The sequence below is a fragment of the Sciurus vulgaris genome (genome assembly GCF_902686455.1).
Source record: "Sciurus vulgaris genome assembly, chromosome: 2".
Lineage (NCBI taxonomy): Eukaryota > Metazoa > Chordata > Mammalia > Rodentia > Sciuridae > Sciurus > Sciurus vulgaris.
The window spans coordinates 110424882-110438106 of record NC_136462.1 but is presented as its reverse complement, the minus strand read 5'-3'; the positions used below and the strand labels follow the sequence as shown (position 1 = coordinate 110438106).

At 45.7% G+C, this 13225-nt stretch overlaps 1 protein-coding gene across 4 annotated transcripts in view; it reads right to left on the bottom strand.

The window, feature by feature from the left end:
• TLN2 (talin 2) overlaps positions 1 to 13225 on the bottom strand; it is a 419729-nt gene that overhangs the window by 43223 nt on the left and 363281 nt on the right. For 3 of the 4 annotated variants that reach the window (XM_079125623.1, XM_079125620.1, XM_079125622.1), the window contains 4 exons: positions 11553 to 11654; positions 9055 to 9174; positions 3487 to 3633; positions 130 to 296 (listed from right to left, as the gene is read on the bottom strand). In XM_079125623.1, coding sequence (XP_078981749.1) covers positions 130 to 296; positions 3487 to 3633; positions 9055 to 9174; positions 11553 to 11654 — 536 coding nt within the window. The remainder of the gene's footprint in view (positions 1 to 129; positions 297 to 3486; positions 3634 to 9054; positions 9175 to 11552; positions 11655 to 13225) is intronic. The other variant, XM_079125621.1, reaches the window with a different exon arrangement.

Genomic DNA, 13225 nt, shown 5'->3' with positions numbered 1-13225 from the left:
ATGGTTTATTTTCCCCACTTGAGAATCTTGTTGAACTCAGAAGAGATACCCACATTTCTGGCTCCCAGGCAGCATGACAAAAGTTGATGATGAGTTTCGGGGCAGGGCAGCCTGAACCTCTCCATGTACCTGTGGTCTGCAAAGGTCTCACTGTTCTCTGCATTCAACGTCCCTGCCGTTGCAAACATGATAGTGGTGTCCAGGTCGGCGATGATCCCAGACACAGCAGTGGCAGCCGTGATGCAAGCTTGAGTCCCCTTGTTCCCAGCCTGGAGAGCTGAGAGCACCAAGGACACCTGTAGACAGGAATGTGGAAATGGAGAAAATGTGACCCCAAAGTGTGCCAACTCTGAAAACACTGAACTTCCCTTCCTCATAGCTTAGGGGTTAGTGGCACAGGTTTAGCATCAACAGCCTGGGTCTGAATACCAACTTTCCATTTACAGGACACATGGCCTTGGCCTAGCTGCCTCATCTTTTTAGGCCTCAGTTTCCTCATCTATAAAATGGGTCTACTTTTTAATCTACCAAGGGTGTTGGAAGAATGGAGGAAAATTAATATATGTAAAGTGTGCCTTGCAAGGCATTTGAACATCCTAAATGTTCAGTCTAGGGCAGATGCTAGTATACATTTAGTTACTATGTTTCTGAAACCACAGCGAAGAGTCAAGGATTAGGTGCCTGTGAACGGTGTCATTTTCAACCCCTTTAGTTAGGTGTTTGGGGCAGCCACTGCTAATAGCCATCACTCTTTCACTGACTGCCTCACGATGGGAAATTCTCCAAAGCATTCCTCACTGGTCTGCAGTTCAGAGGGGCTGGACTCCAGACCTCTCCACTCCTAACACTCCTGCATGTCATTGCCAACCATCAAACCATAACACAATGACCTGTGGGTCTAGCAAGTCAGGTAAGGGCTTCACCCCAGCGTGTTCCACGTCAGAAGTCCTGACTTCCAGCTCCTAACCCTCAGCCCCTAGATTAAACCCTCCCTATTCCCAGAGGCACTTTCTATAACCCAAACCTGACCATCCCACATCCCTGCTTACAATTCCACCATATGTCAACTTCACCTTCCTCCCGACATCTGCCAGCCCCTTACTTCTCCAGACACACCCACCTTTTCACTCCAGGTCTGCCCTTATATGTAAGGCTCCATCTTCTCCTCCTCAGCCCCTGACCTACTTGTCCAACAAGATGCTGCTCAAAGTCCCCACTAAGATGCTTCCACCTATTCTTTTTTCTAGAGAGGCAGCTCTGCTCCTGGGATTCCACAGAGCACTGCTCTTGCCCTCAGGACAGCAGCTGGAGGCTCTTGGATGCCAGGAGTCCTGTGTTAATCTTTGTGTACCCACAACCACCATCCTCTTCTATGGCTGGCCCAAAAGTCTGAAAATGTTTTGCAAATGTATTTCTTGAAACATGCTTATCAGGCCAGGGGCGTGTCAGTCTGAGTAGGAGGCACTGGGTTTGGGACACTTTTTTTTTCCCCCTGTTCTGCTCAGATCTTGGCAGGTTGTGGACCCAGCTCAGCAGAAGGGGCAGGGGGGCCATTTCTTGAGTGCCCACCATGTCCCAGGATCAGCCCACAGGGTGTTATTTCTCTGCTCTATTTGCCTGATTCTCCTTTAATGCTTGTAGGTCCCACCTACGAGAAAAGTCAGACTAGCACAGGGCTGGTGTGGGAATGAGACAAACAATTTCTGGAAAGAACTCTCAGAGAATGGGGGACAAAGGCCAAGGCAAGTGATTTGCTGTTTTGGGTGTGTGAGACTTTCTCAGCTGGGGTGAAAGAAGCAAGTCCAGAAACAGTGCCCCACCCACAGCAAAGGGTGTGCAAGTTGGCAGGTGTTTATTGGGTCTCTCTCCTGGTCCCTAGGGAGGACACAGAGGTAGATGAATCAAGAGGCTCATGGCTGGGGGCTTGCTAAATACACCACCAAGACATGTAAGACTGACACAAGATACACCATGCAGATTAGCAGGGTGGGGAAACATAGCATAAAACAGCAGTAAGTCTAGTTGCTAAAAACTGGCCACCTCCCCTACCTTTGTCCTTCTTCAGGTGTCCTGAATCAGGGGCCTCTGCTATGAGGAGCAGCAAGGCCAAGGCCTGCTTGGGAATATTGTGTTGACAGGCAGTTGGGTATCCTGCCCCTGGCCCTGCTGCTTCCCCTGCAAACCCTTCTGGGGAAACTTGGCAAGCATAACTTCCATAACAGGGAAGGGCTTTGAAGGGAGAGCAAATAACTTCCCTGGGCTGAGAGATTTATTTCCTCATTCTGTGGGGCCTCGAGAGCCTGGACAGTCCTGTGGGCTTCAGGAGACAGCCAGACTGAGGCTCGGCCCCAGCCAAGGGCCACAGACAGAGCAGTGTCTGTGACTGACTTCCCTGTGAGGGTTCCCCAGCCCGCCCTGCAGTCTTGATGCCAAGTTTCTCAACAGTACAGAGCTCTATGTACTTCAAACCAAGGCGCAGGGAGAGGAAAATGCCACTGAAGCCCAGATGCTTCGATCTGTGCTTCCCGCAGCCTGCAGAAGAGCTGTTCTGAGAATTGGCTGGGCTATGAGCAAAGTGAAAGGGTCCCCTCGGGGGGACAATAAAAGAACCTGGATGTGAGGGGACCATTATAGAGTGGGGCCTCATGAACTGGGGAAAACATCCTTGGAGAAGAGTTTTGGAAGGTTTGCAGAGAACAGCTTCTCATCCTTGGAGAAGAGTTTTGGAAGGTTTGCAGAGAATAGCCTTTGTTAGATGGGTATGTCTCTGGCACAGTGCCAGGTGCTTTTACACGCATCACTGTGTTCAATCTTCACAATTCTGAGGTCAGGTATTGTAAATTTGTATCCTCATTTTACAGACGAGGAAATGGAGGCTTGGAGAGGTAAAGTAATTTAGCTGAGCTCGCACAGCCCTGCTCCCTACCCTATGAGGTTCTCTCTACAAATAGCTGCTGTTCGAGTCTGAAGACCCCAGTGGAAGATCCTCCCCGCTCCTCCCCAAAGGTACCATACAACTGCCTGAAATCACTCAACCTCCCTGGTTTCACTGCCCATAAATCAAGAGATTGCCCAGGAAGGGAAATTTTAGTTTTTGACTCAGCCCTTAGCACCTGGGAGCCTCCTTAAGCATGAAAGCCAGGGGTAACAAGGTGGGGCTTCAGCACAGGGCCTCCCCCTGGCTGGCTCTTGGCTCTGATGCTGACTGATAGGGTCTGTCTGCAGGAGAGACCTTGAAGATTGAGCACAGGGGCCTGATCCTCCTGGGACAGCCCCTCTAGTGCTCTGGATTTCTCAGGTCCTGAGGATCACCCCCTGGTGCAGCCTTCCCTTGGGGAGGAGTGGGAAGGGAGTAGGAAGGGAAGACAGCTGTGAAGCCCGATTGACTTCAGCTTGGTTTCATGCTTTTGTCCCCCATTACAGTGGGTCACTGAGAGCCAGCGCCTACTACAGTGGTTACATCTGACCTGGAGGGCTGCTCCTTACCTTCTCTGTGACAGCACGGGCGCACTCGATCAGTTCCCTTTTGGTATAGCTGTCTGTGGGGCACACCTGGAGGGCCCCTGCCTTCTGCACCAGGAAGATACAGCCGTGGCCCAGGTCTTGTACACGCGTGCGAATCTGGAATCCGATCTGCAGAGGCAAGCCCGGGATAGGGTAGGAGTGTGATGGGACCCTGCCATTAAGGCCTTCCCTACGTGGAAAATTTCTCCTGCGTCCTATGGGAGCCTGGCTAGGAAAATTCCACTCCTATTAGGAGTCTGTGTCTGGTGAAGTATGGAATTTGGTTGATTTAGCTTCCCTTTTTAGAGACTGTAAAATGCCCACAGTCTCCATCAAGCAAGCATGTGGCTCATTGTGCGAGCATAATGCCCTGAAATTTGCTACCTTTTCTGATGTGCAGCTCATCTGGGTCCCAGGCCACCCAATAAGAATGTTAATTAGATGACTTCTGGGGCATAATTGTTATTCATTCAACAAGCATTTATTGAGCCCCTGCTGTGTATCAAGGCCTCTTCTAAGCAGGTGATGCCTTTTCATTTCATTTATATCTCCCAACAGTCCTAGAGGGTAATTAGAAGTTCAAAATATAGCTTTAGTATTAAGCATATTTTAAAATGTTCAGATTCTTACGAAGTTGGTATGTTTACCAACCAGAACACCCGCTTCCTCAGCTGTACTACGTGGTGAGAGGGACCCTACAGAGTCCAGGCTTCCTGGCCAACAGACCAGGTTTGAGATTTCCTTGAACAAGGCACACTCACAGAGCTAAAGGCTCAGCAGGCACGCATTCATTTAAGACCCGAGCTGTGTGATTATTAAAAGAAATTTCCCTGGGAGAAATGAAATGAGCGTCACTATGGATAACCTGCCAGCTGTTTCCTTTAAGGTATAATAAACTGAACCTCTCCAAAGTATGCATTCCTTGGGTTCTATTTCATATCAGTTTTCATTTTGGCCTGATCTATACTGCTGCCATGAATAACGTGCCCTCCAGCCCAGGTAAGATACTAAAAAGAAAGTTTAAGCGTGAGAGTTATTTTTAAGAATCTACAGTAGCTAGAAGTTATGGCTTATTCTTGCATCAACTATTAAAAATATTTACCAAAAGATTTCAGATTTGGTGAATAATGCCTGGGAGACTTTGGCCACCTGGATGCTATCATCTCTTTAGAGTTTATGGAAGCATAACTTTGGAGAGTAGGGAGGACTATAGATGTTCTCTTACATTACAGAAATACTTTACAGCTTTTAGGGAAAATGTACTCTATCCTTAACTCCTTAAGGCCTTTGAAATCCACTTAACAGAAAATTCTTGTGATTAAGAAAGGTGAGTTTCTGCTCTTTGAGAGTCTTGTGAATTGTACGCTGGGTACTGCCAAAGCTTCATGATTAGGCAAGTCTGTCTTGCCAACCCTTTCCATGTAATATGCAATCCAATATCCCTGGATTCTACAAAATGGCAGATCTGAAAATAGGTCTGGACTGGTGCAGTAATAAGGTTGTCACCGAGGAGGGAAAACACATTCTAATTCAGCCCACAAGGCAGTAAACCATTCAAACTTATGTGTTTGGTAGACATGCTCCTTGATTTAAAAACAAGTTCAAGCTAGGCGTGGTGGCACAAGCCTGTAATCCTAGCAGCTCGGGAGGCTTAGGAGGATCAAGAGTTCAAAGTCAGCCTCAGCAAAAGCGAGGTGCTAAGCAATGTAGTAGACTCTGTCTCTCAAAAAAAAAAAAAAAAAAAAAAAAAAAAACACAAAAAAACAAAATAGGGCTGGGGATGTGGCTCAGTGGTTGAGTGCCCCTTAGTTCAATCCCTGGTCCCTGCCTCCCCAAAACAAAACAAAAACCAAAAACAAGTTCAAGGTGAAGCCAAGTTTTAAACTCAGCCTGGTTTTTGAAGTCTTCCAGATTCATAGTTTAACACCAAGTATTCAAGAATCAGAGCTAATCAAGGATGACCCTAGATCTCTAAATGATAAAGGGCTGTAGTGAAAAGTCAGGTGAGAAGAAGTGGCAGAGGAAACACTGACAGAATTTAAAAAAAAAATAAAAATGACCTTACCAGTTCAAGTTATTTAAAGTGGTTCCAACTGAAATGTGGTTTTACTGTCTTAAGCTAAAAATTTTACTAAGCTCTCTGGATCTCAGTTTGCTTACCCAAGAAATGGGGGAGAACAAATGACTCTTGTTTCACATACTGTAATTAGGAGGTAAATGGGACAGCACCCATCACAAGGCCTACTAGGTGGTTAGAACTTAAAAACTTATTACTTTCCAGGGGTGTGACAGCAGGGCACTTAAATGAAAGAAAACAACAGAATCAATAGTCCACTGGCAATTTCACAGAACATTTTCTACAGCCAGAGGAACATTCTAGAAAGAATGCATTTCCTAGACTGTATTCAAAAAGATAAGGGATTTAAACATGGTCAACTTCTCAAAGCAATGCTAAAGTTTTTGCAAATATGACCCAACTTTTTAAGAACCACAAGGTGATTCCACACACCACTAGTGTTTATTATAAAGGAATGTTGCTCAAAGACATACAACATGGGGTTTTAAATTGGCAACTTTAGTAAACCATTACTTGAGCCTCATGAAAAACCCTCAATTCCCTTCTTGCCCAAATAAAATTCCAATGGAGGAAACCATCTCCTGGTTTTGTGCCTGGAGGGAAATTAAAAGGCTGGCCTTTATGAAGTTTTGGATCCAATTACAGTGTCGAGGATGATCTAGGAGAACTTAAGATCTTTCCTTACTGCCTTAAACCAAACAAAATGTCAGGCTTGTCACAGACCTTTAAAAGCAATTGCATCTAAAACCAGGTCCACTATTTTGCCTGGGAGAGTGTGTGGATGTCGGAAAGGCATAAAGAACTTATCTGACGAACTTAGAAAAATATGGAAGGAAAAAATAGAAAGTTCACAATAGACTCAGGAATCACTATCCAACCTCCAGAAAGCATGTCTGGAGTGGAAAGTTTTAGAGAATTCTAGAGTGGACACTATCTCACCGAGGGGAGAGGGCTGTGGTTCATGCCCGCAAATGCTCCTGCCAGCTTTGAAGACATCCAGTTTTACAGTGGTTATAGTGGATTTTCCTCGGAGACAAAGCTTCAGTCACTAAATCTTTTCTCCGCATAGGAGTTGTGGCTCATAGAATTTCAATTCTTTCTTCTTCTTTTATTTTTTTCTTTAAAAAAACTGAAATTGCAAAGCTGCCAGCGAATTTTAACTTTTCTGAAGTTTCACAGTGATTTTAACAAAGGTTTGAATTTTCCATGGAAAAATAAGCAGATAAAGATTCTGCATGATGTTTCAGGGCACAGCTCTGACTTTTCCTGTAATTGTCCCATCCTGGAAAAGACTGAAATGCTGACTCGGCATAGACAGCAGGCTGCGGTGAAGGGGGCCGCTCTTTACTTGCTGGGGATATAAATATTTTCACATGCTGTGATGTGGGGTCCTCTTGGGTATACAAATAATTCTATGATTTTGGAATGAAAAAATACATTGCTTCAGGGATCTTCTAACCTTCTTGGTTTTCTCCCTATATATCTGTCTGGCAAAAAAAGCCCACAAAGGATTTTCCTTTGCAAGCCACTGGTAATTTTATATTTTCTCTGTCTCTTCTTGCTTCAGATCACACTGCTTTTGTGTCTGGACTGAAAATATAACTGAAGATGTAAGAGTGAAAAGGGAAAACCTTAATGAAAATGTTGGTTGCTATAGCCCATGGCCAATAACCAAAGAAACCTGTTGTGTTTTCAGCAATCCATTTTCTTTCCTGGCTGCTTTGGCCTTATTTTGTAGTTTGCTTCAGTGGTCTCCCTTGCAATAAGAAAATGATGCTTGTTTCACATTTAAGGTGGGAAGCTCATAGGAACTCTGATGGGGGAGGGGCCCTGCAGATAACTCAGGTAGGACAGTATTTCAACCATCCAAGGCAGATGGGGGTGGATTCCACTCGTAAAGGTTTCTGTAGATAGGGATCCAGACCTCCCTTGCAATTACAGTCTCTCTGTTTTTAATTCCTCCCTCAAAGCCATTTACTTCTTCCCTTTGTTCAACCAAAGTCTTCTTTACTGTAAGTTCCCTTACTCTTGTTTATGAAATTCAAAATTATATGTTAATCAAGTGAATTATATGTCTAGATAAATTACAGACTAGAATTATAGTCTAGTCTTACTAAAGCAGGGAGTCTATTTTAAAGAAAGAAAGATGGGCCTGTGTAAAAGAATCAAGAGTCCTGGTGCAAGTCTCTGACAGTGCTCCTTTCTTGGTTGTTAACTTATAACACACTCATCGCAAACAGAATTATTCATGCTGTAGCCTAAATATGCAATCATTTTGAAATTGGAAAACACAGGCACTGTTAAAACTTGAGAAATCCCATGCTAGATATGTATGTATGCAACTACATATATGTGATGCTCCTGTTTGCATGCATGGTTATGCCACTCGTTAGAAAGCAATGTATTCTGGGTCTTCGTTTTCTGCAGAAGTTCTGGGAATCTTTGTTAGAACATGCTGACTTCCCAGAAGCAACAGCAGCACTGAGGAACTGTGGGACAGTGACTATCATTGCAAGGAGAGAAAAAGAACAGCTACAACCTTCTGCCTTTATAGCCCCACTAATTTACAAATGTCTTAAATAGGGTTGAGCTCAATAAACAGCTTGCTGAATTTCATGGAACACAGTTACCTTTATCTCTTCAGTGTTACTGCAACTCATTCCATCATTCTGTATTCCAGATTGAGCTTTCTTTCTCTAAAGAGCCACATAGTTCCCTGGGCCCTTCTGGGTGTTCACCCTGACATCCCCTGGATCCCCACCCAGGTCCCCTGGAGACACCCATGGAGTGGTCTTCCCAGTGGACCACTCCATTTCTTAGAATTATCAGAGATGGCACCTCTTAGAAAGTGGACTTAGGGGCCTAATTTTGTTATTTGAAGGCTTTTCTGGGTGAAAGCTTGCTGAGGCCAAGTATGTACTGGCCTCCACAGAAAGCTAGGTTACAGAGGGAGGTGGATACTAAAGAGGCCACCAGAAGTTTGGTGGCAGGATCTGGGCCAATTCTTAGAAAGCCACTGAGATTATTAAGGTAAAGCTTGTGTCATGAAAGCAGGCATTTCTCAATTGAGGGGCAGCAAAATCCCATACTTCCAACAGTATGACTGAGGGGGATGCACTGGGTAGGAACAGGAAATGAGATGGCACCCCCAGCTCAAGCATGGTAAGGTGATGGGCTAGTGGGGAAAGGGCCTGGCAGAACATTGTAAACAGAGTCCTTTTTTTCTGAAAGCCTACTCCCCAGATGGTCCCAGTTCTTGACCAGTCAGCCTCAGAAAAAGCATGAGCCTGGAGCACAATCTGGGGCTTCCAGGTATGAACCTGGCAGGGGCTTGGCTGCACACAGTGGAAACAGAATCTGGTTCTGGCTACTGGGCTGGGTCGTTTGGAGTGGAGCCAGGCAACAGAGAAGCCCTTGAGTGTGGGCACCACTGTGTGCTGGCTTCTTAAAATAGGGGCCTTAAGGTGGCAGACCTCCTCTGGTTCGGCCGTGGCTGCTGCCATCTGGCCCTGGAGAGCCAGGTGCCCATAGTCACTGGTCATTTGTGAAGCCAGTCCTCCCAACTCTTCCGGGTTAGTAACCGACTTAGTCATCTGGAAAAAGAAAACAAGCAAGACAAAAACACACACACACAGAGAAAAGCATGAAAACCGTGTGTTAATACCATTGGAAGCCAAAGGATTTCATTCACTTTCAAGCTCCCAATGGGGTGAAGGCGAGTATTGGCATTCAGGGCTGAATGCTGGAAAGGGCAGCTCAAGCAGAGCCCATGCCACATTGCACACAAAAGGCCAGAACCCGGGCAGACCTGCAGGGCCCCTTTTAGGCCAGCAGATTCTGGTTGGGCCAGATGGGCACATGCTCAGCATTTAGGCCGTGCATTGTGGGCCCTCAGCTGGGCCCTGAGGGACCACTCTCTGGGAGGTGCCCTGTGGGGCCAAAGAGGAATTCCCTGAAGACACCACCAGGAGGCACAAGCCCTGTACACTGCACACCCTGGCCTGGGTGTCTATGGTTTGGTCTCTGGGTCTCCAGAAGCAGGGTCCACCCAGGTAAAAGAGGGCATGAGGACAGGGCTGTTAAAAAAAGATGTGAATAAAAAGTGGTGGAGAAGCCAGTGTTTTGGAGGAAGACACTCAGAGAATAGCTTTGAAATAAATTTGTGCCAAAGCATGACAAGGGTTCAGTCACAACTTTCTTATTGCCAAGACTGTATTTCCCTGTTTCGTAGAACAGGGTGTCTTAGCTAATCTCACCTAACATGCTAGTTTCTAGCTTTCCTTCTTCCTCTGGACAAAAATGCCAATTAATTATCAAGAACAGCTTTAATGTGTCACTCAGAAGTGTTCTTGTCCCTTGGAGGGAATTCCCTCCTGCCTCATCCCCTTCCTTGCTCTGGATAACTCTCCCTCTATACCCTTTGAAGGCCTTGATGTGAAAGGGCTTTTAAAAAGACCTTTTAAGTGATGGAATGTCAGTCTCCTCTAAGGCTTTTTTTTTTACAAGGAAATGTCACAAGCCTCAGGCCCAAGTGTGGGTTCCAAGGAACACATACTGAACCTCAAGAGGGTGAGATGGCACCGTGAGCTGCTCTATCTGTGCCTTCTCAACACAGAGATTCTAGGGGTGAGCCCACAAGGTGAAATGGGCCTCTCCAACCAAGGCATAGGCCAGCTATCTCAGGAGTGGCCATGCAGCCAGCAGCTGGGCTCCTTAGGGTCAAGGACACCAAGGGTCAACACGGGGTAGCCCAGAGCCTGGCCCAGGAGATACTCTAAAAATGCCACAAGGCCACTCAAAAATGTCTTCTCCCACCACTGCATTGCATGGTGAAGCTGCAGAGTGGGACTTCTGATCTGTCCTTTGTGCTCCCTTTAGAGGAAGGGCTTGCGCTCATCTCCAACTGGTCTGACACAAGGAGATGAGATGGGTATTATTCCTTCTGCCTGCCCTAGCCCCAATTCTTTTCAATAACAGTAGACCTGGCATAGTCAGTTTCCATGTACGTGTGAAGCAGCCAGCGAAGCCTTCGTGGTCCAAGCTCAACCTCTAGTGGACACACGATTGCATGACAGAACCAGAGAAGCGCCTGGGCCACAGTGATGGGACAGCAACCATACGGTGGCTCATTCTGGTTCTCCAGCAAGGAAGGCCCCTTGATTTCTCAACTCAGACTTCTGTGGCAAAAGCATCAGAGGCATCTCCAAAGAGTCCACCCTGTGGCATCTGAGCCTTTTAAAGTAAAGAGGCACTTTACCCACATACTCCTGTTCATCCTCTAAAGATACCATTTGGCATCTTTTGTGTAACTTATTAACATGTCAAGATAGCAGTCCCTGTTTCTTGATGGCATTTATGTCTAAGGATCCACGTAATACAGTTCTTGTATTACATTTTAGCAAAAAAGAACAAAAAATTATCTCCAAAAGTTACTTTCCTTCTGTTGTCAAGTTTTTCTTATTTGTTTTGTTTTTAACATAACCACACTGTTTCATTTTGCCTAAAGAGTAGGCAATACCATATTGTCTAAGTGTTATAATTTGACTCTGTCAGACAATTTCATCTCTGTTTTATTTAATCCCAAAATATCTTCTCTCATACTGTGATTTAAATGTATCAAAATATCTCAAGTCCTTTCAGAGGTGAATAGGACTTTTTTTCTCCTTGACTCCAACTTCCTTCTCATTTCCTCTCTTTTCTCATATTTTCTCCTTCCTTTGTTTCCTGTCCTCATGCCCAAATTTCAGTCATCTTAATTCCTTCTTGTGGCTTTTTCATGAGGTCAGAATCTCTGCAGACTGGGTTTCCAGACCACAGGTGACCAGAGAAACCCTAGAGGGCAGGTGCTAGAACCCAGGAGGAACTAGGAGCATGGATCACTCTCTTTCTCCAACAGAGAGGTCAAATTTAAAGACTCAGAGGTAGTGGCAGACAGAGGGGCAATCAGCAGTGGGAAGGGTTCTTTTCTTACCATTTCCTGAGCTGTCACGGCAATGGCTTTGGAGTATTTAACCACAGTTGTCTGGTAGTCAACAAATGTTCCCTTTGGTTCTGGAGGGGTGCCTTCATCCAGCTATAGAGAAAAGGAAAAGAACCCAGAAGTCACAAGAAACTCATTGAAGCGTGGACTGCATTTATTAGAATTAGAAACAGAGAAGTTGGGGGGCCTTCAGATTCTTTAGCTCAGTATGAAAAGAATTCCCCAACTTCTGCAGTAAGGACTGCAGTACTGCTGCAGATAAGGTACACAAGGGACACAGTCAAGAGTTCCCCAGATGAGTCTCAGAATGGGATGCATTCTGGAGAAGTAATGTTTCAGCTTAAGTCTGACCAGGTCAGGAGCACTCCATATGTAAAAGGTGGGGAGGTAAGCCAAGAAAAGGGATAGCACTGAAGTACACAGAGGCCTGGCAGACCCAACACTTCTGGGAAGTGCAAAGCAGAGGAAGATGAGGTGGGAGAGGAGGCAGACTGTAGATCACCAAGGGCTTCCCTAGGATGCTGGAGTCCACACACATCTATGTCCTGGAGCCCCTATTTCTGAACTAAGTTGGAAAGAGAAGGAACTGGAAATTCTAGGAATAATTTGTTGTTCATCTGACTGCAAGTGTGATAGGAACTGAGAGAAGGGCAATCACTGTGTGGTGGAAGAGTGGGAGCAGGTGGGACTGTGGCTGTGTCCCTTGAAGGGTTGAGGACATATTTCCCAGAAACTTGTAACTAAGACCTGGTTCCAGAGCCTGTGAATGTTTCTCAAGCTGATTAAGCTCTCCAGGTTTCAGAGGACCTTCATTGGTAACTTCCAAGGATGACATGGTTGTAGTGAGAATCCAGAGACTACACCTGGCCAAGAGCTGCATAAAGGGAGAGGAGATGATGACCACGGTAATGAAGATGATACGGTTGATAGTGGCAATGATGACTACAGAGAAGAAAAAGGCGACCTGTCTTCACCACCATCATCAGTATTATTGTCATCACTGGTTGCTGAATGATATTCCAGATGAAGAGACAAGGCAAAAAGATACCAATATCGGATGTGGGAGTATAGTGGGCTCAGCTTCACTCAAACAGGAGTGGGTTTTGACAGTGTTGGGAATGAGGCTGGATCTGTTGTCTGGAGAATCTTGAAATCAAGAGGAAGATGGTAGGAGCTGCGGAAGCAATGGCATATTTGAGAGGATCTCCCTGGCAGCTCTTTGCCAGATAGTTTGGAGTCAGGAAAGAGATTGGGAGCCAAGAAGTCAATTAGGAGAATGTCAAATGGTGTCCTCAATAAGAGTCACATGTCATAAACAGTCACAAGCTACACTGTGAATTAAAGGAATATGTGCTTGGAGTCTGTGTGTGATGCGGTTGCACAGCCTGCGGGTCATTTTCACCAAACAATACAACACAAACTCTGGGCTAGGTTTTCTTGGGGGGGGGGGGGGCGGGACCAGGGATTGAACCCAGGGGTGCTTAACCACTGAACCACATCCCCAGCCCTTTTAAATATTTTATTTGGAGATAGGATCACACTGAGTTACTGAGGCTGGCTTTGAACTTGTGGCAGAGATGACTCCAAGTGTCTTATCACAGCATGGGGACCCTGCTAGTCAAATGAGGATTGAGTTGTAGACTCATCTGTTCAGTGTAAACCTG